Below are 26,120 nucleotides of genomic sequence, written 5' to 3'. Positions count from 1 at the left end.
AATCAAAGTGCATTTTATTTTCACCTCAGGCGGGTTCCACATCTTGCCACAGAAAACCATGGTTCTGCACTCTTGGTCGCGACCTCTTTATCGACCTCTCACCACTGTTTTCTGTGGCTTGTGGGCATCCAATCACGGTGCAGCGGATGTGAGCGGAGTGTTTCACGTTTTACCACGCTTTACCACGCTTCTTCGTGGATTTTGCCCGACGACTCGTCGCGACCGCTTTGATGACCTTTTCCCACTGTTTCCTATGGCTTTTCATCATCCAATCACGGACAGCGGACGTTGGCGGAGTGCTCCATATTTTCCCACGATTATCTGTGTCTTTTCGTCAGCCAATCACGGGCAGCAGAGATTGGCGGAGTTTTGGCGGAGTGGGGGTTCATGTTTTACCACGCTTCTTCATGGATTTTGCCACCGACCGTCTCGACCGTCGCGACCTCTTTGATGACCACCCGGTCCTTACCCGTTCGTGCACTATATTTCTTCTTCTGCCACACTTCTCCGTGTATTGTCTCGCCCAATCACGAGGCAAAGCCCATTTCCCTCAGAATACTGTGGTATCTTACACCGGCTATTGCGACCGCTCCGGCGGCCTCTTCCGACCCGTCTTCCGACCCGTCTTCCGCATCTCGTTCACCTCTGTCACGACATTTACGCAGCGGAATTGCACTTTAGATCTGGTCGAGCCTTCTACTCTGCATTAGTCTGCCTTACGGGGTGATACTCTCGCCAGAACTCAAGCGAACCTCATAGAACTGTGCCCTTTATCTGAATCAGAAAATCGACGCCGGCCCGCATTTCCTCGGATCTGTACCCGTCAAATGGTGTGCAGCGCCTTGACATGTTTGTAGGTTTCGAGGGGCACCGTTGGTATCTACCAGGGCCGGCGTTGATTGACTGAGCAGTTTATGCGATACAGTCAGTAGCCGTAGGCATTCTGACACCTTTTCCAGCGGTTAAGCAACATTTTGTGGATTGAGTACAGTAATTTACCCCTGCATAAATATCGTAATAAGTGTACACCGAGACGCAAGAGACTGAGTGGTCAGGACAGCACGGGTAAAATGTCATAGTATATTGTGATAAAATCGAAATGCACCGCGTGGGCGAGGGAATACATGGAGAGAAGTATGACAAAAGGTCGCGTCAAGATTCGTCAGCTTAGTGACAAAATCCTCCAAAAAGTGCGGTAAAGTGTGAAATACGTCTCCCGAATTATTGCTCTCGACTAGATAAAGTAGTACACGAAAAGCAATGTTCGCGATGGTCGTCGGGCAAAGTCCACGAAGAAGCGTGGTAAGACGTAAAACACATAGTTCTGGAAATCACAGATATCACACCGTTGGCCGCTGTGCACTATCGCATGGTTACATTATGACTCGTGGGATCTCATAAGAGACAATTTCTGAAGCACATAGCTCGAGGCATGGTCCGTTACAGTAGCAATACAGTGTAGATGGTCGTGCTGTGGGCGATATCTAAGAGTCTACAAACGATAGTACTGTAGTTAAGTCCAGGCTTTCGGCTGGAATTTTGGGTGGAAAGAAGGCGAATTTCTAGCTGTCTCTCTTTCATACGGCTTCGTGCACTACAACTTACACTAATGTGCGAAACTGGCGTCACCTTTAATAATACAGAACTATATAAATTAAGTTAGAAAGTATCCACCGCTATCGAGGCTTTACTTAATATAGTTAGGCGTGTTGTACTCTAACAGTCCAATTATGTTCAACTGTAATTTATTGACTGGAAATTTCGATCTGTATCTAAGAAACTGATTTATGTCATTTGAACGCGTTTTATTAGCTTGACTTGGCGTCTTTCCGTGAGCCTGTCAGAAGTTTCAGCGCGGTGTCGTTTAACAGTGCGACTAGTACAACCAACCACCTTGGCTATGTCTGAAGCCGTAAGTGATTGGCTGGGAATCATGTGCTCGCTTTGTCCGTGTTGTGACCGGGACAGATTTGGAGCCATGATCGACATGGGCCGTTGCGAGAGAATGAAGCCTAAAAGATTGTCTATCTGTACATACAGTACTGTACAAGAAAGAGAGTCGTCAATTGATGTCGACACTCGCACTGTCGGTCTGCACTTTGGGCTGCATACAGCGTTGACACCTCTACAAAGGACACCTGTCTTTTTGGGGGTGCGCCAGCATTCTCGAATCTTCTATGATGTCAAACATACAGCAGATTGGGCTTCTTTTACGGTGAACCGTAGAGCCACTACCTGGCAAGTTTTTGGACAACACATCAGGCATTAGCACAAGCCCTCTTAAGGATGGGACTCACAGCATGACCTACACTGCGCAAATGACTTCTGCCATCGAATGTTTCACCTATAACCCAACATTAGACAAGAACCTATCCGCCACAGTTTCTTCACACGCCAAGATCACCCATGTCAACACGAATGTGAAAAGTGCAATGCAGGGGTCAATTCTGGGCTCGTCGGCACGTGCTTCGGACCCGGCTAAGTCAGATTGGACCTTGGCTTGATACCGTGATTGGTATTTATGATAGATTGTAGCCTAGCCACTGCAGGAATTCTGTCGAATGATTGTCTGACACGTTATGTACTGTAGCAGATGTCGCCGACCAGTACGCTGTCATGATGATAGATGGGTTGTCAATCCCGTAGTTCTCAGTTCGCATGCGCACAGAGTCACCGAAGGTAACTATATGTCTGTATCAGAAATCAGTAGCATGACTGAGAATACTGTACTGTAACGCTTTCTGGAGAAACCCTTATTCTCTTGCAGACTCCAACATTGATTTGCCTTTGCAATGCCCACTCTCCACGAATATCTAGGACTCCCAAATCCTGAACTTGACCGGACGACTTTACGACCCGGTATGAATACACTCCCTGTTGGTACATATGAGATCGAGGGGGTCCAACATTGGGACGATTTCACTCTCGAGACTGTTTTAAATTGCTTCGGAGACATCCTTGGGCGCAATTTCGAGGCCAAGGACCTTCATCATCCACCTCCTCTACCCCAGCACCACCGCCGGCTAACAGACGAAAGCTGTGTGGAAAGCATTTTGAAAAAGCACAACCATACGATCATTGACCGAGCCCTCGAGCTTGCGCAATCTCGACTGGAGGGCCGGGGGCTTCACCTCCCAATCTCCATGTCCTGGGGATCCCTCGCTGATGTACAAGAAGATCGCAGGCTGCGCCCTGATTGGGCTGGCACTGTCCATCGCGGACTACCTCCGTATGAAAATCGTGTTCCCGGAGATACGAAACCGTCATCGAAATGGAGCTCGGCGATGAAAGATTCCGCCTCGGTGAGTATACAAGAGGAATATTGGAAACCATTACGGCAGCTCCTCCTATACTGTGTCCGCACCAACACAAGGTATGGATATATCATCTCGGACGCAGAAGCCTTATTTTTTCGTCGGACAAAATCACAAGAACCTCCTACATCCCTATCTGCGAGCAGGGCACGACGTCAACCTCCACCAACGCACAATCGTGTGACATCTCTCACCTCAGTAGTTTCAGGGACATCGGCAATGTCTCTTGACTCTTCAGGATCCCCATATACTGATGCGGGAAACCCAGATATAAATGAGGCACCTTTGGAGATTGCCATTATTCCCTGGGCTAACGCCGGTACGGCGGAGCTAACCATCAACTTGGGAGCGTGGTTCGTCCATATCCTTGCGACATCTGACATTTCTGTCGAAGAATCGTATCAACCTCTGGGAAGCTGGCGGAGGATCAAAGATGGAAAGGGTCACTGGTGCTTCCAACAGGAAGGCTCACGAAGAGTTTCTCAAACGCTCCCGGAAAGAGGGCTTCTGATTGAAGCTGCGCCATAGTCGTGATTCAATGGGGATCACTGGTATAGTGGAGCGCAGTATCTTTGTCTCTCTTAAAGGACAGAAAGGCACAATTACATCTCCCCAGATACGGTGATAATCATGGTGCATGCAGTAAACATTACAGTAGAATGTGTGATGAGCCGAGGTTGGCTACTGCTGGTGAAAGCTTGATGACGTCTTCGTGCCACGTGATCCATCCAACGCGCCAAGCCCAACTCTCAACGGCCTTCACATCTCCATCCGCCTCCAACCCGGTTGACTTTGACACCGTAGATACAACGATGCCGCAGACCGAACTCCATGAGTTTGACTCCCTCGTCCTGAAACCTGTCAAGTTGCACCATGAAATTCGTTTCCGAAAATACGCTGGGAACGGACGGGCAGGTCATGTTTTCAAGATCCGCATGAATAAGGAAGACTTCGCTTTGAAGATGGTAAGTTCCACCATTTGTTCCCTTCAACGCCTGTTAACTCCTGTTAAGTTTAAATTCGATAATCCCGCATTGAATGCTACCAAATTCAAGGGGACAAAACGAAAAGCCTTCTACGACCCTTTCTATATCGAATGCCGCGCAAACGGCTCTCTCATTGAACGAGGTTTGAACGGCCAAATCCTCCCGTTCTGTTACGGTTGGACCGATATACCTGACGCTATAGAGCTAGAGGTAGCTTTAAGATTTGGAATACAACCGTTTCTATGGGATAGACCAGAGAATGTTGAACACCAGCAGATACGGGGCATACTGTACGAGTGGGTTGATGGCCGGCCGCTCACGCAGATCAAGTTGACCTCGGACATTGCAAAGCAAGCTCGCAAATTATTGAAAGCTTTGCATGACGTTGAAATTTTACACGGCGGTATCGCGGCTTCTAATTTCCTCGTTGAAGAATCACGTCAGAAAGTCCACCTCATAGACTTGAGCGCTTCCATTACACTTCCACATATCTCAATCTCGAAGCAGGAACTTCAAGACAGACAGCAGAAGGAGAGACTGGCTCTGGAAGTTGGGTTTTCATTGCTCTCAGAAAATCCCATCAATCAGGGTGTTTGCGTTGCCGATTTCTCCGGTTTCGACGTGGAGTCCAAGAAGAACAGCGTCGCTGACGCATATTTCATAAAGCACCTCTGGACTCCACCGAACCCTACTCGCTGGCAGCGTGTGCCACCCTAGTCGCAGCCGTGGCCACTTCCAAGATCCACCAAATATGCGCCTCCACACGCTTCCACACTACATGTCTTGCGACTTTTAACCCAAGAGCCGAAGTTCTCCCCACCAGGATGTTACTCTCAGGAATGGTAATTGTACACGAGGTACTGGTCTATCTGCAGGAGAATCAGAAACGACGGCTTATAAACGTTGAGTTACCCTGCTGATCTGGAAGAGAGCCAGAAGGTGTTATCCTAGGGCTGGAAGGAAGAATGTTTATGCGGGGCGGGTTTGAAGCAAGGCGTTTCACAACACTCACGCTTTATCAAAGATCCGTTCGTCGATGCTTCAGAACACAACAGGGTATGGAATTATCGTCATGGAGAAGCATCAATGTTCAAGACGCTCGAGCAAGCCTTGGAAACCCTCCTCGCTCAAGCTTCCTCCAAGTTTTGATCCCCGACAGTACCAAGACCAGTTAAAGAACACGACAGACAAGATTCCGAGAAGGGCTCAGCCAACACCTACTCGGACGGATGGATCACGAAAGCACCGATGCAGCTCTCAGGATTAATCGACTTGTCTGGGTTTGGGAACAAGTATTGTTGCAGGTCTGTGCTGGGTCTGTGCCTGGTCTGTGCTCGTCTGTGCTCGTACACAAAGACCACCACCACCTCAGGAAGGTATTCTCTTATTGGAGACGGCACTTACGTACTATTTCCTCATAATGCGGGGTCATGGTGACTGTTTTCCGGCTCTTCTTCTCTTACGTTCCGAAACTAGAACAGGTGTTTCATTCTCTATCTCTTCGGTACGATGGCGAATGCGCTTGCGGCTGCTACCTGGGATCCATTACAATATTGCAGCTCAAAGGACTTGTCTCGACTCGACTCGAGATTCGATTTCGCACTGCAAGATGCGACTTGGCTTGTTTTTTGGACAGGCGTGCCGCCTGAGCTTGCCCGTCGATGGGCGGAGGAACACGATCTGCCGACATTGACCCTCGCAATGGGTCCCTTATATAGCGATCGCAATCCAGGTAGTGTAAGATATGGTAAGAACTTGAAAGCTTGGTCGAGGTATATGAAGGCGGCTTCTGGTCGATTTGCAGAGTACGCATGCCGTGGTGGCCGTCAGGCCGTCGTTCTCACAAGACCCCCTCCAAGCATCTACAGCACCAGAAAGCGATCGAACTATCGAGACTTAGAAGAACCAATTCTGAAAGGACTTGTCGGCGGACGTGGTACCGTCCGAATCGAATATGCACATCCCACAGTGGCGGGCGGAGCCACTTTTCAGTATCAAATCTGGCCCCTTGATATGTCGAACACGTGGCAAAGATTCATTGCGAACCTGCTAGCAAAGGGACGTATCATTCGTGATTATACATCTACCGAGGATCATGTTGCTCTAGAGGTGGTTGAATCGTGTGGGACGGTTGTCCAATTGCAGAATATCACAAAAGATGAACAATGCAAAGCGGAGACGGCGCCAAACATGGCTCAGGAAACGAAAGAGAATGTGCGAAACCGAGCTGAATTGGAACAGCGAATAGCACTCGAAAAGAAACAGGCTAAGCGAAGGAAGAGTGAATCCGAGCGACGGCAAGCATTGGAGAAGAGAGATCTCAAACGAAAGCGGGTGGAGCTGGAGCAGCAGAGAGCACTTGAGAAGAAAGAGGCAAAGCAAAAGAAGGTGATATTGGAGCAACAGAAAGCACAGGAGAAAAGGGAGACTAAACGAAAGAGGCTGGAGCTAGAGCAGCAGCTAGCACTCGAAAGGAAAGAGGCTAAGCAGAAGATAAGAGATTTAGTGCAACAGAAGGCATTAGAGAAGAAAGAGGCCAAACGAAAGCGGGTGGAGCTGGAGCAGCAGAGGGCACTTGAGAAGAAGGAGGTAAATCAAAAGAAAGTGATATTGGAGCAACAGAAAGCACTGGAGAAGAGAGAGACTAAACGAAAGAGGCTGGAGCTAGAGCAGCAGATAGCGCTCGAAAAGAAACAAAGCACGGCGAAGGCAGGTTGAACTGGAACGACAAAAGCATGAGGTGAATCAGTAAGACAGGTACAGTACTATATTGTCTATACGGATGACACAAAGAAAATCGTGGTAGAAGAATCTTCACAAGGTCGCCTCTTTGACGTCGCTCAAGCCTGCTACTGTACCAGATGCTCCGATTCTAAATTCTGTCCTGAGGTACAGTACAGTACAGCATTTTCGAAGACGGTGCTTGATTGATTGATTGATTGATTGATTGATTACGTCATAGTCTGTCCCAGCCACCTTTACAGTAGCGGCTATGCAGCGAAACGACTATAAGTACAGGCACCTCCCCCAGTCAAGCTTCTGTACGATAAGCCGTTCCTGCCCAGAACTGCTTCTACCTCCACTCCACGTGGTTACAGTATGCCTGCACTTATAGCCTTAATGACTGTGTCCTGCGTCTGTGTACTTGTCCAGCCTTTCCTGGCTTTCCTTTTGTTCTGCTTACTAATAAACACTCGTCTACGCTAGGTGTGTTCGAATACCGTGGACGGCACTGCGCGGAATTGCTCCAGCAGTCCCGTCCTGATCATCATCTTAGCTGCGCGTACGGCGATTGAGGAGCTGCAAAGAATCTGCTTGGTGTCCACGCACGGAGTTTTGCCTGCCCACATTTTTTGTCGTTCCTCGCACCATTTCCGACATTCGAGTAAGATATGGCGTACCGTCTGGCGTCCATAACCGCAGTCGCACTGATCAGTGTCGACCTTGTTGATGGCGTGGAGGTAGGAGCGCAAGCCGATCTTGCCGGTGCGCATCTGTGTCATGACCGAGCTGATTGCGCGGTGCATGCCCTTATGTGCGGCCAAAAGGCCTTTTCCCGGGCGGACTCCAAGTCCGTATAGCTCTCGTCCGTGTTTGGCCGTTTCCCAGGATCGTTCCCATTCGATCTTCATGTTCCGCCGGATGGCGGTTTTGGTGGTTGCTGTTAAAATCCGAGGTTGATGGTCTTCCGCATGGGTATCCGGGTCCTCCATCACTCCCGTCTGGCTCGCGGCCTCTTTCGCCGCTCGGTCAGCAGCTTCGTTGCCGGGTACGTCAAGATGTGCAGGGACCCAACAGAGCTGAATTTGCCATCCTTTCTCTCGGAGTTGATCCAGGAGTCGTACCGCGCGCACGAGGATGTATTGACCAGATGGGCACTTGGGGTTAGCCATGGCTCGTATGGCGGCCTGATTGTCGGTAAAGATGACGGATTGATGCGGTGTGTTTGTCTTTGCTTGGACATCAAGTATCATGTGGAGTCCCAACTCGATGCCTCGCAACTCGGCTGCGTACACGGTCGAGGTGGTTGTGGTACCCATGTATTCCGTTCTCTTTGCCAACACATCTACCACGGGCATGTTGAGTATGACTGCAGCGGCACCGACGTGGCCGTCGATGCCGCTGCCATCTGTGTAGACGCGCAATGTTTGCGAGTCTGTGGTATCGTGTCGCTTGATGGCTTCCTCAGCTGAGTTGTCAATGTGCGTGGCTGGAGGTGTCCACCAGGGTGGGACCACATGTTGCTGGCGCTTTTCTAGGTGGTCGAGCCGAACGTGGTATTTCTTTTCGAGGAGATTAGAAAGACGATTGAAGGTGCTCATCCCGCCGTTGTCTCCAATCAGTGCCATCTCTGCATGGAGGGGAGTGGTCCGAATCCGCATCGTCGTTTCGAGGGCTGTCTGTTCAAGTTGCAGTATCGCTGGTAACAGGTTGGCCTCTACATCAACTGCGGCGCTCGCCGTGGTTCGGAAGGCACCAGTGATAATCTGCGCGGCCCTGCATTGAATTCTCGTGATTGCATTGAGCATGGCACTGTTAACCCTACCGCCTCGGCGACCAAGAGCGTGCCATGCGGAGCATCCGAACAGCATTTGAGGGACGATCATCGCTCTGTATACTTGTCTTAGATTGATCAGACCGGCCCCCATGTGGACGATGCCAGGGCTGACAGGGCCGAAAGCCGTTTCGTGGCTTTGGTTTCCATTACCTCGCGATGGTAGTCCCAAGTGAGTTGGGAGTCCATCTGAACACCAAGGTAACGGCATGAGGGTGAAGCCTTGACAACCACCTGGGGTAAGTGGAGGGGGTGGGTTGTGTTCATCCACGGATCTCTGCTGAAATGCACCAGTTCGTACTTTTTGGGCGCAAATTCCGAGCCATGTTGTGTTGCCCATTTCTCGGCTTGCCTATGACGCATCTTGAGTACTTTGCAATTATACTGTGGTGTTGGTCCAGTGACGAGGATCGCGACGTCGTCGATATAACCCACCGCTTCGGTGTTATCGCTCTGACATGCTTCGATGAGATCAGCATTGTAGAAGAGATACAGGATCGGGGACAGTGGGGAGCCTTGACTTGTAAATGTGATTCCTCAAGTGTATCCTATTAACCTATGAGCTTCTAGGTACTTATATACTTGTAGGCTTCGTCTGCCTATCTAGGCAGCCAAGCCACAGACTCCATCGTGGCGTGTATGCCTGGTAGGCATACACGCTACCTCGTCACGTGCTGTTCAGAAACAACTCTCCCACTAGCTGCGGGTGACGGGGTTAGTGCAGGAGCTCTTGTCCATCCCAAGCCCTTTGATTAAATTCTCAAAGGTGTCTCTGGGAAGCGGCTTGGTGAGCAGATCAGCTAGGTTGTCCTTACTGCTAACCCGTTGGGTATTGATTCTCCCCCCGAGTGTCATTTCTCGCAGAAAGTGATATTTGAGATCGATATGTTTTGTGCGATCATGCAGTTCCGGATTCCGTGTCAGCTTGAGTGCAGCATTGTTGTCGATTAGAAGTGAAGTTGATGCAACTTCAAGATCCTTGATGTGAAGGTCGTTGATCATGTTCTGGATCCAAATGATCTCCTGAGTGGCCTTGTATCCAGCCACGTATTCAGCTTCGCAGGTTGACATTGCCACGGTCCTTTGCCTTCTGGACGACCATGATACAGGGCTCCCTGCAAGTTTGACAACGTAGCCGGTAGTAGAACGTCGAGTGTCTGGACATCCGGCCCAGTCGGCATCAACATATGCATGCAGTTCTCGATCTGCACAGTTCCTTTTGAAATGAAGTCCGAGGTTGGGTGTATATTTGAGATACGCATAGATATCATCGACGGCTTTCATATGTTCTTCGGTTGGGTTTGCACAAAATCTGGAGACAACTCCCACTGCTTCTGCAAGGTCCGGCCGCGTGACCACCATTGCGTAGTTAAGTGCTCCAACTTTTGACTGGTATCGCCTTTGAAAGTCAAGAGCTCTTGATGGGCCATCATTTTTGGTTAGTTTCGGGCTTGTTCGCATGGGCGTCTTTCGTGGGGGGATGTCCTGTAGGCCATAGCGATTGAGGATCTGCTGGATGTATGATTCCTGATGCAGGTGAACATCGCCATTGGCCTTTTGATGTACGTGCATCTCCAGGTAGTAAGCACAGAGGCCAAGGTCTGTCATGTTAAAGCGTGAAGCCAACTGACGTTTCATGGCTACGATACGATTCTCATTCTGGCCGAAGATGTTAATGTCATCGACATACACTTCCATGATCAGGTTCTCGTCATCTTTGATGAAGACTGAAGGATCGAAGTTTGAGACTCTCCACCCATTTTCTTCGAGAAATGCCCTGAGCTTGAAGTACCACTGTCTTGGCGCCTGCTTCAACCCATATAACGATTTGCATAGCTTGAGGACTTGATCACCCGTTTCGGGGTACCCCTCTGGTGGTTCAACAAAGATTTCGTGTTCAAGGTCGCCATTGAGAAATGCTGTCTTGATATCCATTTGGTGGCACTTCCAGCCGTATCGAGCTTGAAGTGCAAAGAGTATTCGGTAAGATGCTGACTTGACGACAGAGGCGTAGGTTTCATCAAAATCAAGGCCATATATCTGTGAGAAACCTCGCACGACAAATCTTGCCTTGTGTCGAGCAACCTCTCCATCTGAGCCAAGTTTCCGCTTGAAGACCCACCGACCGGTAAGTACTTTGCGATTTGTTGGTCGATCCACCACTTCCCATGTCTTGTTTTCCAGCAAGCTGTTATACTCTTCATGCATGGCTTGCTCCCACTGATACCATTCAGTGGAGGCCAAGGCCGTCTTCCTGTTGTGTGGCTCAGGACCAAGTGAGTTGGTTGAGACTGACATCATACAGATGGTAGGTAGGCGAGCTTCCTCCATGGTGATCTTCCCTTTGTCGGCCGTTTGCCGAAGGGAGACGGGCGACGAAAACGTGGAGGTTGTTGAGTTACTGTGGATACGCAAAGGCGATGGCGAATGAATTCCTCTGCTGGCGCAGGATGTAATGGCGAGATTGGCTTGCGGCTCCAATAGCGCAGGGTCGATGAGCATCTCGCCATCCTCGACTTCGAGATCTTCATCAAGGGAGTCATCCAGCGTTTCCCAGTCTTCTTCGTCTTCCCCCATCGTCGTGCCTGCCTCTGTTATTGGTGGTGGTGATCTTAGACGTCGCGGTGGAGGGCCCCGCAGAATGCCACGAAAGAAAAAACGTTTATATCCTCCATCATCGTTGAACTGGAGACACGTCGCGCCTTGCTTCGTTCCAAGAAGCTCCTGCCTTGCGACACATATGTTGCATGGGAACTTGTAATCTGGATGAAAGACGACGTCAATGTTTTGGCCAAGCTCGGCGCAGCGGGCGCAGCACTCATGCTGAATACCAAGATCATCAATTCTGTGCCACATTGATTTAGGGTGAAGGTTTTGCCGTATTGGGTGGTACACCGCAGTATTCGGATCGACACGGAAGCTGCAGGATGTTCTTCCGGACGTTCGACAGCGTAGGCATGGTATTGCCTGACATCTCCTGGCACTTCCCCATCTTCGGCTCCCCTGACAGGCAACACATTCCGGCTCATTTAGAGGAGCCAGCATGGAGCACCTGAATCTCCTTTTCTGGCAGGGAATGCATCTTGTCTCCGCCGAGCCTCCCTCACACCATCTTTTTCCTTTCTTGCACTGCTTGCATTTGTCTTTTGGGTCCTGTGTACCCCGTGGGACATTTCCACCGAAAGAACATTTATACCCTCTCATCGGGCAGCGCCTGCATGTATTGGAGTCCTCTGTAAGGTAGCACCGGCGGCGTTCTTTGGTACATGCGTAGCATTTTTTCTCCAGTGGGAGATATGTGTCTGACCATCTTGGTACCTTGTTGTCTTCGGGCACAAAGGAGCAAACTCGGCTCACCGACTGGCACTTATCACATCTTGAGTTGGGATTGGATCGTCTGCAGACGGCTTTTACTTGTCGGCATTGGTCGCATTTGTCTTGTGGTGGTTGTCCCTTTCGCCTGTCATCATCCGGCGCAAAAGAGCAGATGAGGCCGTATGTATTGCAGTGATCGCATCTCGAGATTGGATTGGATCGTTTACAAACATACCCGTTCTTACGACAACGTTCGCACTTGTTCTGTGGCGGTTGACCTCGAGGGTGCCTTTTCCTCTTCCCTGGTGGCAGTGATACGCTTGGTTTTACATGTCGTACATGAGTGCTGTCATTAGCTAAGTATGTGCCTTGCCTAGTGAGTATGTTCACTTGCGGCATAATTCCATTTCGAGAGTCGTAAACAGCATAAGCATCGTCCCATGTATCGTAGTCAATGCCGGCTTCTGAGAATGCTTTCTGTACAAGACCCATTTCGCCTGCTTCTTCTTCGTTATTGTCTGGTTCAATGTTTGAGGGAGTACTTGAAGATTGGCTTTGTGTCTCGGATTGATCGTCTGAATATGTATGTACCTGATCATTATTGTCTTCCTCAAGGTGGCGCACAGTATTGTGACCAGTCTGTGCAAAATAGGGAGAAGTTTTGGAAACACTTCGAGTAGAGTAGCGAGGGACTTTCGGACCAGTTTGTGCAGGATGGGGAGAACTTGCTGGGCTACTCGCGTGAGGTCGGGGGCTTGTTTCCAGGGTCGACTCATTGTCTGAAGCATCATCATCCAAAGTTATGTCACCAATTGGAATTCGATTGGAGAGGGTTTCGCCGTCGTGGTCATCAGTTTGGCCTTGCCCATCATCGATGCGTGGTGCAGTAACGCGTACAACGCATGCCTTATCTGGGTGCCAGACTCTCAGAACGGCTTCAGTTTCGAAACCAACGAAGTACCCAATCCATCCACGTGGTTGGAGGAGGGTTTTCTGTCTATGCTCTGGTGGAGTGGTGACATAAACCCGACTGCCAAAGATCCGTTCGACGTCGAGGTTTGGTTTGAGTTTGTAGAACGCCTCCCACGGTGTTATTTTCCCCTCGAGGGCCCGGGATGGCGATCTATTTTTGATCCAGATTGCATGTGAGAAAGCTTCGACCCACAGTGTTTCTGATAAGGAAACGTTCCTCATTGCTTCTTCTGTGCGTGTACCAAGTATCTTGGAAATTGTCGCTGAGACGCTGTTTGTTGCTTCTTGCAACATTGCTGATGCTCGTTCTCTGTCTGTACGGAAACCTCTTTCGGCAACACCGTTCATATGGTGCGTGTAGGGTACCGAGTTCTCCAGAGAGATTGCATGTCGCTGGAACCAGTCTCGAAGCTCTCCATATAGTGGAAATTCATTGTCGAGTCGGTATGCGCGAATTATCACGTTGTTCCGTTTTTCAATAGTCCGATGAAGATGTCGGAAAACTTCCGGAATCTTGTCCTTGGTTGCATATCTCGCTGACCAGGTGAAACGAGTTGCATCATCGGTGATGGCCAAAACATATGTGGTGCCATCCCATGCGCCAATGGGATATGGTCCCCAGGCATCTGCGTGCATTATTTCTCCTGGACTCGTGGCTCGTCGAGTTGCCGGATCTCTAGGGATTCTGTTTACTGCTCTGGTGGTAGCGCAGACAGGGCAGATGGTACCCAATTTTGCCTGTAATTGTTTGTCGGTCAGATCAATGCCATTGCTTACTTTGAGAAGGTCCCTCAAGCTCTGGACGCTGAGGTGTCCCATTCGTCTGTGCCATTTCCAGACTGGGTCATCGTAATCTAGCAGAGACACAACGAAAGGTGGCTGAACTCCTGGTGGAAGCGGTTGATCCAGAGTCGGCGTAGAGTCTTCTCCTACTGCTTCATCATCTCTTGTGACGTTCGCTTGTAGTAAGATGCGTTCCCCTTGACTCAGTTGGAGGTCATTGGGGTGTTCTGGTGGGTCAATTTGTAGGTGAAAGAGTCCATCAATCAGGCTGGCATGGCCAATCTCAAACCCTTCAGCAGTTCTGATGGATATTCCTTTGATCCCCCAGACTCCTGTGAGCCTCGCTTTTTCAGCGATCCAAGAGAGTGACAGAATATTGCACCTGGCGTCCTGAGCATAGGCCACATTGTGCAGCTCTAGCTCGACTGGTTCATTGCCATCGGTAGTAAGCTGGAGAAGTACAGTTCCAGCTCCTTCGATATGCAGGCCACCGTTATTTGCAGTTCCAACGGTGTATGTAATTTTCTGGAACTCAGAAAACCACGCTTTGTCATTTGCAATGCAGACATTTGCACCTGAGTCAACAATCCACTTGGAGCTTCGTTCCACTGCGTCATCCTTGAGCAGCATCATCGTTTGGGGATTGAGGCCATCCATGAGTCGTGGCCTTCTTGGATACAGAGAGTCACCTGAATTGTTGTATTTCGGGACGGTGCTTTCGTCCTTCATTAAGGTATGTTTGTCTAGGTCAGCGCTCCGAATAGGTCAGATCAATCTAGATCAGATCAGATCATGATGCTGGCAGATCAGATCAGATCGATACCTTTTGACATAGATTTAGATCAGATCAAAGACCGTAGATATCTATGCAATCTGTAGATATGAGCCTAGCTTAGTCAGAACATTTGGCGCGTTTTTATTGGTGGTTGGGGGACGCGTCGAGACGCGTCTATTGCTTCGACCCTCCAAGTTTTCGCGCCGCCGTCGTCAACCTCCAATGCTCATCTGAAATTGTCTACGAATCTGATGTCACAGCCAGTCACTCCTAGCTCCCGGGAGACATCGACGCCGTCTCCGCATGCTGGACTCTTTCGTCGTCGGTCGACCTCTATCGCTGAGCAAGTCGAGGCATTTGATCTCGCCGAGCAAAAGCTTACGGTCGATGACCTCCCGCGTATTTTAATTCAGGGAAAGAAATATGTCCTGGAGAAGTGGGTGCGTCGGCCAGCCAATGCGAGGCGCTACTCTTGGGTCGGTGACCATGGGCTGTACCTGGTCGAAATGAGGGAGAACCAACGGGGCAATACGTTCTGGAGTTGTTCCGAGTGCGATCGAAAAGGACGCCGTCAACTGTATGACACGGGGACGACCAGCAATGCAGAACGCCATCTCTCAGCTAAACATGGTATCAAGCGGCCTGGTCTGGAGATGTCGACATCACCCTCATGTAACGTGATGGCAATGCAGGTTCTGGGTGCTAAGAGGCGAAAGCTTGATGATGTGCCAACAACGACGGACGCGAACATTCTTTTCAAACGGACGCTCGTACGGTGGGTGGTGGACGCCAACATCCCTCTGAATGGAGTGGAGGCCTGTGGCTTTCGACGCTTGGTCGAGGTCTGCTCACTGGGCTCGAATAACATTCTCAACCTGGTGCCCACCGGCGACACTCTGCGGACGTGGATTATGCACGAATATGGGCAGAACAAGGAAGACGTCAGGGATCATTTACATTCTTGTGCACGAAGCAAGATACACCTCTCCTTTGACATGTGGACCTCGGAAGGTCACACCATGTCACTCATGGCTGTGGTTGCCCACTATCTCGACAAAGATTTCAACAATCGAACCGTGCTGATTGCTCTGCGCCGTCTTTTCGGCCCGCACTCTGGAGCGAACATGGCAGAAACTCTCCTCGATGTGATCGATGAGTTCGACATTCGAGATCGTTTAGGCTACTTCATGACAGATAACGCCGAATCCAACGATACTTGCTTGAAATGCGTGATGCGAAAGGTCTACCCGAATTCCACTGATGATGCGATCAGCGAACGCCGATTACGATGCTGGGGCCACGTCTTGAATCTTGTGGCTCGATCGTTTTTGTATGGCTGCGACGCCGATGCTTTCGAGCTGGAGGACGCAACTAACGTGGCCTTAGATCGGGAGCACGAACGCCTGAGTGCCTGGCGGAAGAGGGGCCCGGTCGAAAAACTCCAGAATATCACGACATTCATCAGGGCCTCGCCACAGCGCAGGGAGCTGTTCAAGAGTATCTCTCTCGCCGCCATCGAAGACGTTGAACATGGAGTGATTTCGCAGCAATCGAAAACCCTAGGCGTCGTTCGAGACAATGCGACGAGGTGGAACTCTACGTATATGATGATTCGGCGGGCACTCAAGAAGAGACAGGAGATCGATGCTTTCGTGCAGGTTCTCGACGTAAGGAAGGGCGAGGCGGGCTTGCCACAAGAAGACCGGCTGAGCCGAGAAGACTGGTTGGTGCTGGAAAACTCGGCCGACATTCTGAAGCCAATTTATGACCATACCATCCGCTTTCAGAGTCGGGCGCAACAAGGACATCACGGAGCGATCTGGGAAGTATTGCCATCTATGGAGATGATCCTGCAGCATCTCGAGGGCCTTAAGGAAGAATACACGGCACCAGATCTGGTAGACATATCGGACGCACCGTCTTCTCGCGAGGACACAGATGTGGATTCTTCGGTCGAAGAGTCTGTGGCTGGTGCTCGACCACAGTCGGAGTCCACCATCGCTCAGAACACACGACGGGTGGCGCAACGCCGGCCAGTGGGATACGTTCCGCCCTCTCGGCGTTGTGGACCATACCACAGCTCTCCGGTGGATGTTCTACGGTCGCCCTTCGTTTCATCACCATCGTCAGATCCCAAAGACACCGCCAATGGCATTCTTACCGGTGCCAGCAGACATCATCTTCGCACTAGCATCAACAATGCATGGTCCAAACTGGAGAAGTACTACAACCGGACAGATCGATCGCGTGCCTACTTCGGATCGGTGCGAATGCATCCGGCTCTGAATGAAGCATGGTTCACCCAACATTGGAAGGATGATGATCAGCTTGAGTGGCTGGACGCGGCCGAACATAGCCTGCGGAAACACTACGATGAGCATTATCATCGACCCGACGATACAGCCTCGCCGACAGGGCCGGCTCAACTGGACAGCGCTCCGTATGAGCCTGACGATTGGGATGACTTTCTAGCTCCTGCATCTTTACGTGCCCAGTCGCTTATGGTAGACGAGTATGACCGTTTCAAATCTCTGAATCCCATCCGGGATGCTTTCCGGAAGCCTCTGGAATGGTGGCGCGACCATATCGATGAATATCCCACGATGTCACAAATGGCCTTGGACTTCTTTTCCGTACCTGCAATGTCTGCCGAATGCGAAAGGGTATTTAGTCTTGCCAAGATGATTCTCTCGACACAACGACAGAGTATCACGGCCTCCACCCTCGAATATCTGGTCTGTCTCAGATTCTGGTGGAAGAACGAGCCTCTCAACAACCCAGAGAGTCTAACATCTCGAAGTTCAGCTAGCGTGTGAACATGCTCGATGGTGTTGACTCCTCTGGCGAGAGTACTCTTAAGGATTACCCAGGCCTTGGCAAATCTATAGATATCTGCAGATAGGTCAGATCAGATCAGATGATGCGCTGCTGACTAAAGATCAGATCAGATCAGAGGGATGATCTGATCTGATCTGACCTATTCGGAGCGCTGGCTAGAGGGTACATCCATCAGAAATCGCGGCTTCATCGCCGCATGAAGCCGAAGTGTTCAAAACACGAGAGCAAGTGTCCACAAAGATTTCACTCCCACGGCAAACTGTGGTGAAGATCGGCATGGAAGGGTGGCTCCTTTGCACAGGCAGCCATCAGGGCCCGATTAGGGACCTTCACTGGGGAAAGGAACATTTCACGTGAGGGGGGTTCCCCATAGCAATGCTTGCCCACGTATGCTTGTGGAATTTCTCGCAGCGACTATGTCCCTTGCATCCACACCTTGCCTACGTGATCACCGACCGCAACATTGAGGCTATGCCACTCGAAGAGCTTTTTACCAGAGTGATTCGTCATTCGCTGCTGCCACTTATGAGAGCCCTATGTGGCAAAGTTTAATTCGCGCTGCACCATGAAGGGATTCTGTGCATGAGTATATGTTGTTCATCAGCCAATGGTTTCACTCAATTGGGCGCTAGGTGCAATTGTGTAGACTGAATACTGGCACGATTGGCACTGGGGTTAACTGCGTCCCATGATAATCCACGTGTCTCACTGCCTTCAGCTGTCAAAAACAGGATAGTATTCGTGCATGCCCACCTTGTCGGCCCAATATGAGTCTCACTTGCCTCCACGATGCAAGCTGCAGTTGAAAGTATATGTTGATTTACAATCCTCCAGGATCCGTGCCAGATTTGACACCGTCTGGGAATCCAGGTCGACACTGAATAACATTTAGGTTATGGCCGCAACAATGCCCAGCCTGTTTTAAGAAGAAAGAGAGGACAGTTGTGTACGAAAAGGACAAAAATGAGAGTTGCGCATATTTTGGACACTCTTCTCACCGTCCCTGAAACTCAAGAACTGTTGAAGTCGTCAAAGCTGCCACTATTACGTGATCCGTCCTCTACCACGTATCAACTAACGCGTCGGACGGATTTCAAACGAACAGCCAAAGAACCTCCTTCCTGATTCGCAAATGCGGCTAGAGACCTTCAGATTATCCTAACTTAGTTAACACCTAATGCCACTCTTCAACAACCCTTTTACGTGTGTCCTTGCAGCTAAAGAGAATCATGGAAAGGACAAGGATCACGTACACATTTATTCGGACGTCGGAATAGCCGTTCACATTCGTGGCTCCTTCTTGTTCGACTATTGCCAACATCACCCGCACATCAAAGCCATATTCGAACATATACACCACCTGTAACCGCTGCCTGCGTCATCAAAGAGGGAGACATCCTCTTCAGACATGGAAATGTTTCTGAAGAAAGAGACGTCAGTGTAGGTCAGCAGGGCGCCACCGGCAGGCGCAGCTTTAAGCGCAGACGACATTGTACTGTTACTTTGGGCAGACATTCCAGTTGTTCCATGGAGATGCTGGAAAAGATATTGAACGTTTGACGCTCAATTGAATTGTGACACCAGCGCTGAGATAGCGACTATCTAGATCCACTAATGGATTTAGAAATGGAGTTACTCCCACCCATTGATAACTCGCTTCCTGTATTTTGAACCTCTGCTGTAGTCGTCATTTCATCGACTGTTCCCTCCTACGATCATGGTTCATATTCAGCCTAGTCTGATGACCCCAGTAGGGCCAATCAGACGCCATCTCCTAGTCTACCTCAGCCACTGGTCCTGATCACTATCGCCCGTTGCGGAAGACTGGGGCCAAGGGAAAGCACTTCTTATTGGCTTGAATGACCATAGAAGCACAACCCATTTATCTATCGCTTGATTTGTAACTGTGGGAGTCCTTATCCGCTAGAACCTACATCAGAGCTAGCATCGATTGGTGCATGCTTGTCGATCGGCTCCAGCATACCGTCAGAGAACCCATCCGACGTGAAGTGCCACGACGAGAAAACCTTCACAGGCAAGAATTGTGGCCTAGAATGCTCGAAAACCCGCAGCCCCAGTCGTCTTCCGCAAGCTTTGCTGAAATTAGTGAACGGTTATCTCTCCATGCCCACGCAACTTCATCAGCCGTCGCGGTCATGTATGGATCGCATGCACCAAGTTGGCCCGGATTGTGGGTAGCGAACACATGTATCAGCTTAAGTGGCTCGGGAACTTGAGGTTGGGATCACCCACCATGGGTCGGATTGCTATGAGTATACAATGTGATCGAATTGCATAAACTTAACGTGGAATTCCAACTACACAGTGTCTCCATCCCGATACCATGAACTCAGCTATCACGTCGTGAACCAGTAGAGAGCCGTGACTCTCCCAATCCTAAGGTCACTTCCAGGTTCTACTATCCAACTCTGATCTCTGCGCCCCTGGAGGTTGACCCAAGTACCGGGAATCCAGAGTAATCGAGTTCACCTTCCCATTGCAGATTAAATACCGAGCTCTGTGGGTCGAGACTGGCGACATATCGGTTCCGGCTCCCAGGTTTCCCTAAATGAGTTTTCAAATGGGCGCGAAGGTTGTCCTTGCGCGTGAAAGGCCTCTTGCAACCTGACACCCAGCATCTGTACCACCGCGTCTTCCACCGTTATAAAATTTTGCAACTTTCGGGCCTTTCGATTCGTCTCATCGGCCTCGGTGTTACGTACTGGGCAGTTGGCGGGCACGCGAGTGCCGCGGCGCTGGTAATGTCACAAATCCTTGGTGGTGCCGGCGGTGCATTTTCCGTCGTTGGGACTCGTGTTGCTTCCCAGGCGTCCGTGCCCCATCAAGATCTTGCTAGCATCATCTCGCAGTTGTCTTTGTGGTCCAAACTCGGCTCTTCCGTCGGCTCGGCAGTCGCTTCGAGTATGTATACCCAAACGTATATGAACAATCTGCTGGCGGAAGGCTTGACCCGCGAACAAGCTGCCGTGTTCTACGGAAGTGGAACGAAAGCGCGCACACGATTTGCTTGGAAGACTGAGGAGCGCGAGGCAGGCATCCGCGCCTTCACCAAGACTATGCGGCCCGTGTTTCTCACTGGTCTATGCATCTCATTTATTCCTCTCCTCGCAGGTCTGATGATGCCCAACTACTATCTTGGAAAGACACAGAACATGGTCGACGGCACCACCAATGGCGGCGTTGTTATCGAAGAGTCTTGGGCGCCGAGTACTGGCGAATTGAAGGGTTCGGGACGTCGACCTCGATCATGGCTGAGCAAGTTGTGGAAAGGTGTGCAAAGCTAAAGTAGGATGTATGTAGCTCCCCTGGCCGGCCCAGATCGGTTTCAGTACTCGGTGCTCCAAAATGGCCACCTTCGCTAAATGCCTAGTTGGTCCCGGAACGCTAGTTGAACCGCTGTGTTATAAGTCGGCCTGCGTGCAGACCGCATACAAAGCTGTGACAGCAACCTATAAATTATGAACGACAGGTCGAGCGAGCGACCTATGAATGACTAACCAGATATCACATAATCCAGATTGGCGAAATCAGTGAGAATCATAGTGAATCACACTAAGAGACACCAATCATAATAATAAATATATATAAAATTATTTTATAGCTTTACTATGTAGCTAATTTCGTTTATACCTTTTAAATATGATTATCTCACTATTAATATATTAACTCGCTCTATACTATATTGCTCTAACCTATCACCCTGCATGTTCTATGCCTTCTACGAAGCCTGGGCGGTGTGTCCTGAAGGTTCTAATGTTCTAGAGTAACAAGCCCCGGACAGACTCGAGCCTGGAACGGCATACCCAGCGCCTATGCCGTTTCAGGGCCTCTCTGTCTCCAGGTGTCTGGTCCGAAAGTTCTTGAATGGGTCTTGGTCTTCTGAAAAGACTCACCCTCTGGTGTATCTAAAGTATTGCCCGGGCCATGCTCCCGTCTACAGCACAAACAATCAACCCAGGTACCTTCACGTCGGACTCATCTCAATAGATTCGTACCGAAAAATCCTCTTGTTCCCCAAGCTCCCTTTCGGCTCAGTATACTGTTACGCGGAAGAATGTTAGTTTCGAAACCGACCGTTGAAGAGGTAGTGACCAGAACGGCCTCAGGGTTGAGAGTTCACGACCTCGACGAGTGAAAATTTCAGGAATGTCGTAGTAAGAGGTATGCTGTAGTGACTACTCCCAGCTATATAATTGCGACTCTGGAATACCACAATCATCTGCCGAACGATCGGTTGTTTGCACCAGTCTGTTGGCGATTGAGGCGGTGCTAACTCTCTAGGGCACAGTTCCGACTGCTATGCTATCTATACACGTCTGCAACTCCCCCAGGACGAATCTTTCCTGGGTAAACCTTTGGATCGGCTATTCACATGGGTCTACCGCTCAATAGGTCATGTTGATCATGATGGTCTTTGGCTCGGTAAACGCCTGCAACGCTGCCCGTCCACACTCGCGCCCCAGGCCACTCTGCTTGCTGCCTCCAAACGGCGCGTTGAGGAACGTCAAGCTCACACAGTTGACGCCGACCATGCCCGAGTCGAAATCACTGGCAACCCGGAGAGCTTTGTTGATGTCTTGGGTGAAGACGCCCGCCATGAGACCATATTCGACGTCGTTCGCCTTCTGGAGGACCTCTTCTTCGGTCTTGAACGAGTTGAGCACCGACACTGGGCCGAAAATCTCTTGCGTGTAGATTTCGGCATCGCGAGCCACGTTTGTGAAGACGGTCGGTTCGACGAAGAAACCTTTGCCCTCCTTCTTCTGGCCACCGACCAAGAGCTGACCTTGGTGAGCACCGCGCTCGATGAATCCATTCACACGATCAAATTGGATCTTGTCGACAACAGGGCCCATGACCGTTCCGTCCAAATCTGGATTCCCCATCGTCTTCGATCTGTCCTGTAGTGCTTCCTTGTACTTTTGTGCGAACTTGTCGAAGATCCCTTCCTGGACATATACTCGCGTCGCGGCAAAGCAAACCTACAGTCAGGGGTTAGCGAAGATTGGGTGCCATCAGGGGACGATAATCACACCTGTCCAGTGTTTGCGGCGAGCGCATTGACACACCACGTAACTGCATTGTCGAGATCGCAATCATCGAAAACAACTGCTGGGGACTTTCCGCCCAGCTCCAGGGTCACTCTCTTCAGGTTTGAGGTGGCCGCCATGGCTTGGATCTTCTTGCCTGTGGGTATTGAGCCCGTAAAGCTCACTTTGCGAATGCGCATGTGGCTGGCGATGAGGGCTCCCGTACTGCCATCCCCGGAAAGGACCTGAAAGACACCCGGGGGAAAACCAGCTTGTTCAATCAATGGACCGAGAGCCAGTGCTGCAAACGGCGTCTTTTCTGAAGGCTTGAGGATGAAACAGTTGCCCGTTGCGAGGGCCGGAGCAGCCTTGAGACCAACCGTGCCGAGAGGGCCATTCCAAGGGACGATGCCAGCCGTGACTCCGATTGGCTCATTTCGAGTGATTTGCATGAAGCCGTTCTCTTGGGGAAAAGCCTCTCCCGCGAACTTGTCGATCCAGCCGGCGTTGTACCTAAATGCTTCGGCCGCCAGACCAATTTCAACCTTCCCAAACGAGCCAAACGGGGCGCCCAGCGTGATACGCGTCAACTCGGCCAGTGGCTTCATATGCAGCTCCAGGAGGTCGGCAAACCTATTCAGAATGTTGCGTCGTTCGGTGGCCGTCACTTTCTTCCAGGCCGGGAAGGCTGCCTCGGCGGCGGCGACGGCAGCGTCGACATCACGTTCGTCGGCGAGGGAGACTTGATCCGAGACCAACGTTCCATCTTTGGGGTTGTAGACTGACAATGTCTTCCCACCCCTGGAACTCTTGTATTCATTGTTGATGTAGAGTTGTGTGGGCAGCTTCCCAACGGAGTAGGGGAACGATGTGCTGTGGGAGGTGTGGACGCCCATCTTGCTCAGTGCTCACACGTTGTCTTGAACTGCGAACTGCGATTCCACTGCCTTATCAGGTATCAAGTATCAAGGTACTTGTTTGCGAGGGACCAAGCGACGAGTAAAGTGCTAGTCAGGTAGACAACGACCTGATCTTCAGCCCACGGCTATCGTCTACTATTGGTACTTGAGTCAATTCCTCCTGATACTTGAATAATTTTAGACACATAGGATCGTAGGTCTTATCTTATCAGGACGATTTGTACTCTACAAGGACAGTTCCGAATTCCAGGTTAATGGCCTGTTCCGCGGCTATGAGCCCAGGCCCCTGACAATCGATATGGCCGCGGCTATTGGAAGTCCGGTACTCAGTCCGGCCTTGTAGCCCCAGCTTATTCCTCTGTCTAGTCCCCACATCTCGGTGACCGCCCGCATCTGCGGGGTGCATTGGGCAGGTATTGGACCTGGGGAGATTCCCAGCACCCCCTAGTCTGCCGCCGTGGATCTTGGTTTCGTCGTTGCAAGCGGGAGAGGTTTTCGTTAAGCGAGGCTGTGCCACTCGCCTCCTTCGTCGTATCTATGGGGATAAAAGCCCGGCCTTCCCTGCTCACGCATACCTGTAGGCTGACAATCTCGCCTTCGACAGTACATAGAACTTGAACTCGATTTGTCTGCTTGACATTGGCACCATGTCGTCCGAGAAGGCAAGCGTCGGTGGGACGTCCACGCACGTCGCCGACGACAATCGCCTCCAACCCATCGAGACCACCGACGATGTGGCTCCAGAAATCATCGGTATGAACATGCTCGCCCTCGCCCTCGCCCTCGAGACATACTATACATGATACTGACACCTGAGACAAGGCGGCCAGATGGCCAACCTCCCACCGGGGTACTACACCAGCGCCAACTTCATCGGCACCGTGCTTGCCTACAGTCTGGCCAACATGTCCAATTACGCCGGCTACATCATGACTTTCAACCTCCTCTCCATCATCAACCAGGACCTGGGCCCGGACCCCAACTACGTGTGGATCGCCACGGGCTACACATTGGCGGGGACCACCGGTGCCATGCTCTGGGGCCGATTGAGCGACGTGTTCGGCCGGCGGTGGTTTTTCATCGGCGGCAACTGCTCCGCCCTGCTGGGGAGCATCTTGGGGGCCGCGGCGCCCAACATTGTGACCTTGATCTTTGCTCAAGTCTTCATCGGCCTGGCCTTGCCCTCGCAGCTGAGCTTTTCCATCGGACTGGCGGAGCTGATCCCCAACAAGTGGCGTGGGTACAACAACGCACTCTTGTTCTTCATGGCGGTGCCGTTCTCGACTTTTGGGCCCATCATTGCCCGCAACTTCCTTCTCAACACCAGTAAGACCTGGCGGTGGTCCTACTACGTCAACCTCATCATCAGTGGCCTGGCCATCGTTTTGGCCGTCGCCTTCTACCACCCTCCCATTTTCGAGCAGCTGCACACCAGGGCCTCGAAGCGAAAGGTGATGAAGGAGCTGGACTACCTGGGGCTCCTGCTTTTCGTGGCCGGGCTGGTTTTGTTCCTCCTGGGTGAGTATCCTTCCCAGCATCTGCTCATAGCAGTCCCAATGCTAATCCCCGTGTCTGCAGGACTCAGCTGGGGCGGGCAGATCTACCCGTGGGCCAGTGCTCACACTCTTGCAACGCTGCTGATCGGCGTGGTGCTGCTCGTAGCCTTTTTCGCCTGGGGTGAGTTCTTCTTCTGGCGCAAGAAGGCGATTGGAGAGCTGACGCGCTTTTCTGTACAGAGCTCTACGGCGCCAAACAACCTTTGTTGCCCGCACATTTTCTCAAGAACTTGCCGTTTGGTGGCATCGTGATGGCTGCGGGTTCCGCGTCCGCCGTCTTCTACCCGTTGAACGTCTTCTGGCCGCAGCAGATTGAGACCCTCTGGGCCACAGAACCCCTCCGCATCGGCTGGCTCTCGTGCATATTGGGGGGAGGCACCCTGGCCGGCCAGGTCTTTGCTGGTTTGCTCGTCAGTCACGGGAGGGCGAAGTGGCAATTCGTCACGGCGACGACGACAATGACGGCTTTCATCGGTGGTACGTTAGACCGCTGATTTACTCATTTCAACTGCTGATTGCTTCCCAGGCATGGCTGCCACCAATCGAAACACTCTGGTCACCGCCGAAGCCTTGTGCTTCTTGGGTAGTTTCTCCTTGGGCTACGTGGAGAACGTGGCCAACACACTGGCGCCCTTCACACAACTTGAGAAGGACATCGGCGCAGCAGTCGGGGTTCTGATCTCTGGCCGTACAGCCATCGCCACCATCGCCCTCGCCATCTACAGCACGGTCCAGAACAACAAGCTCGCACACTTCATCACCACAACGGTCGTGCCGGCTGCCGAGAAAGCTGGCATCGCGGCAGATCAGATTCCGGCGCTGCTGGATGGTTTCACCACTGGCTCGTTCGCCGGCGTACGTGGTTTGACGCCCGCCATCCTAGAAACGGTGACCATCGCCTACCAGACGGCGTTTTCCAAGGCGGTGCAGATTGTGTATCTCATCAGCGTCGCCTTTGGCGTCCTGGCGATCGGAGGGGCACTGCTGTCGCCCAATCCAGACTCGAAATTCAACACGGACGTGTCGAGGAGAATGCACGGCAAGGAGAACATCGC

At 51.1% G+C, this 26,120-nt stretch overlaps 4 protein-coding genes across 4 annotated transcripts in view; all 4 read left to right on the top strand.

Annotated features, from left to right (window-relative positions):
- Positions 1-2,792: 2,792 nt before the first annotated feature.
- On the top strand, positions 2,793-3,842 carry PV06_11308 (uncharacterized protein; the record flags this gene model as incomplete). The annotated part of the gene is made up of 1 exon (XM_016412955.1): positions 2,793-3,842. The coding sequence occupies one exon, from the start codon at positions 2,793-2,795 to the stop codon at positions 3,840-3,842; it is 1,050 nt and encodes a 349-aa protein (XP_016256669.1).
- Positions 3,843-4,126: 284 nt separating this feature from the next.
- PV06_11307 (uncharacterized protein) lies at positions 4,127-5,017 on the top strand (the record flags this gene model as incomplete). Its single annotated transcript, XM_016412954.1, has 2 exons — positions 4,127-4,279; positions 4,328-5,017. The coding sequence occupies 2 exons, from the start codon at positions 4,127-4,129 to the stop codon at positions 5,015-5,017; spliced, it is 843 nt and encodes a 280-aa protein (XP_016256668.1).
- A 792-nt stretch (positions 5,018-5,809) lies between these two features.
- PV06_11306 (uncharacterized protein) lies at positions 5,810-7,018 on the top strand (the record flags this gene model as incomplete). The annotated part of the gene is made up of 2 exons (XM_016412953.1): positions 5,810-6,741; positions 6,958-7,018. 2 exons carry the CDS (start codon positions 5,810-5,812, stop codon positions 7,016-7,018), a joined length of 993 nt encoding a protein of 330 aa, XP_016256667.1.
- A 17,321-nt stretch (positions 7,019-24,339) lies between these two features.
- Positions 24,340-26,120, top strand: part of PV06_11305 (uncharacterized protein) — a gene marked incomplete at both ends in the record, with an annotated part of 2,295 nt that continues 514 nt past the window's right edge. The window contains 4 exons of the mRNA XM_016412952.1: positions 24,340-25,027; positions 25,088-25,186; positions 25,246-25,542; positions 25,592-26,085. Of these exons, the coding sequence (XP_016256666.1) occupies positions 24,340-25,027; positions 25,088-25,186; positions 25,246-25,542; positions 25,592-26,085 (1,578 nt within the window). The remainder of the gene's footprint in view (positions 25,028-25,087; positions 25,187-25,245; positions 25,543-25,591; positions 26,086-26,120) is intronic.

Source organism: Exophiala oligosperma (assembly GCF_000835515.1).
Source record: "Exophiala oligosperma strain CBS 72588 unplaced genomic scaffold supercont1.26, whole genome shotgun sequence".
Lineage (NCBI taxonomy): Eukaryota > Fungi > Ascomycota > Eurotiomycetes > Chaetothyriales > Herpotrichiellaceae > Exophiala > Exophiala oligosperma.
The sequence above is the reverse complement of the archived record's forward strand: the minus strand, read 5'-3'. Positions and strand labels throughout refer to the sequence as shown.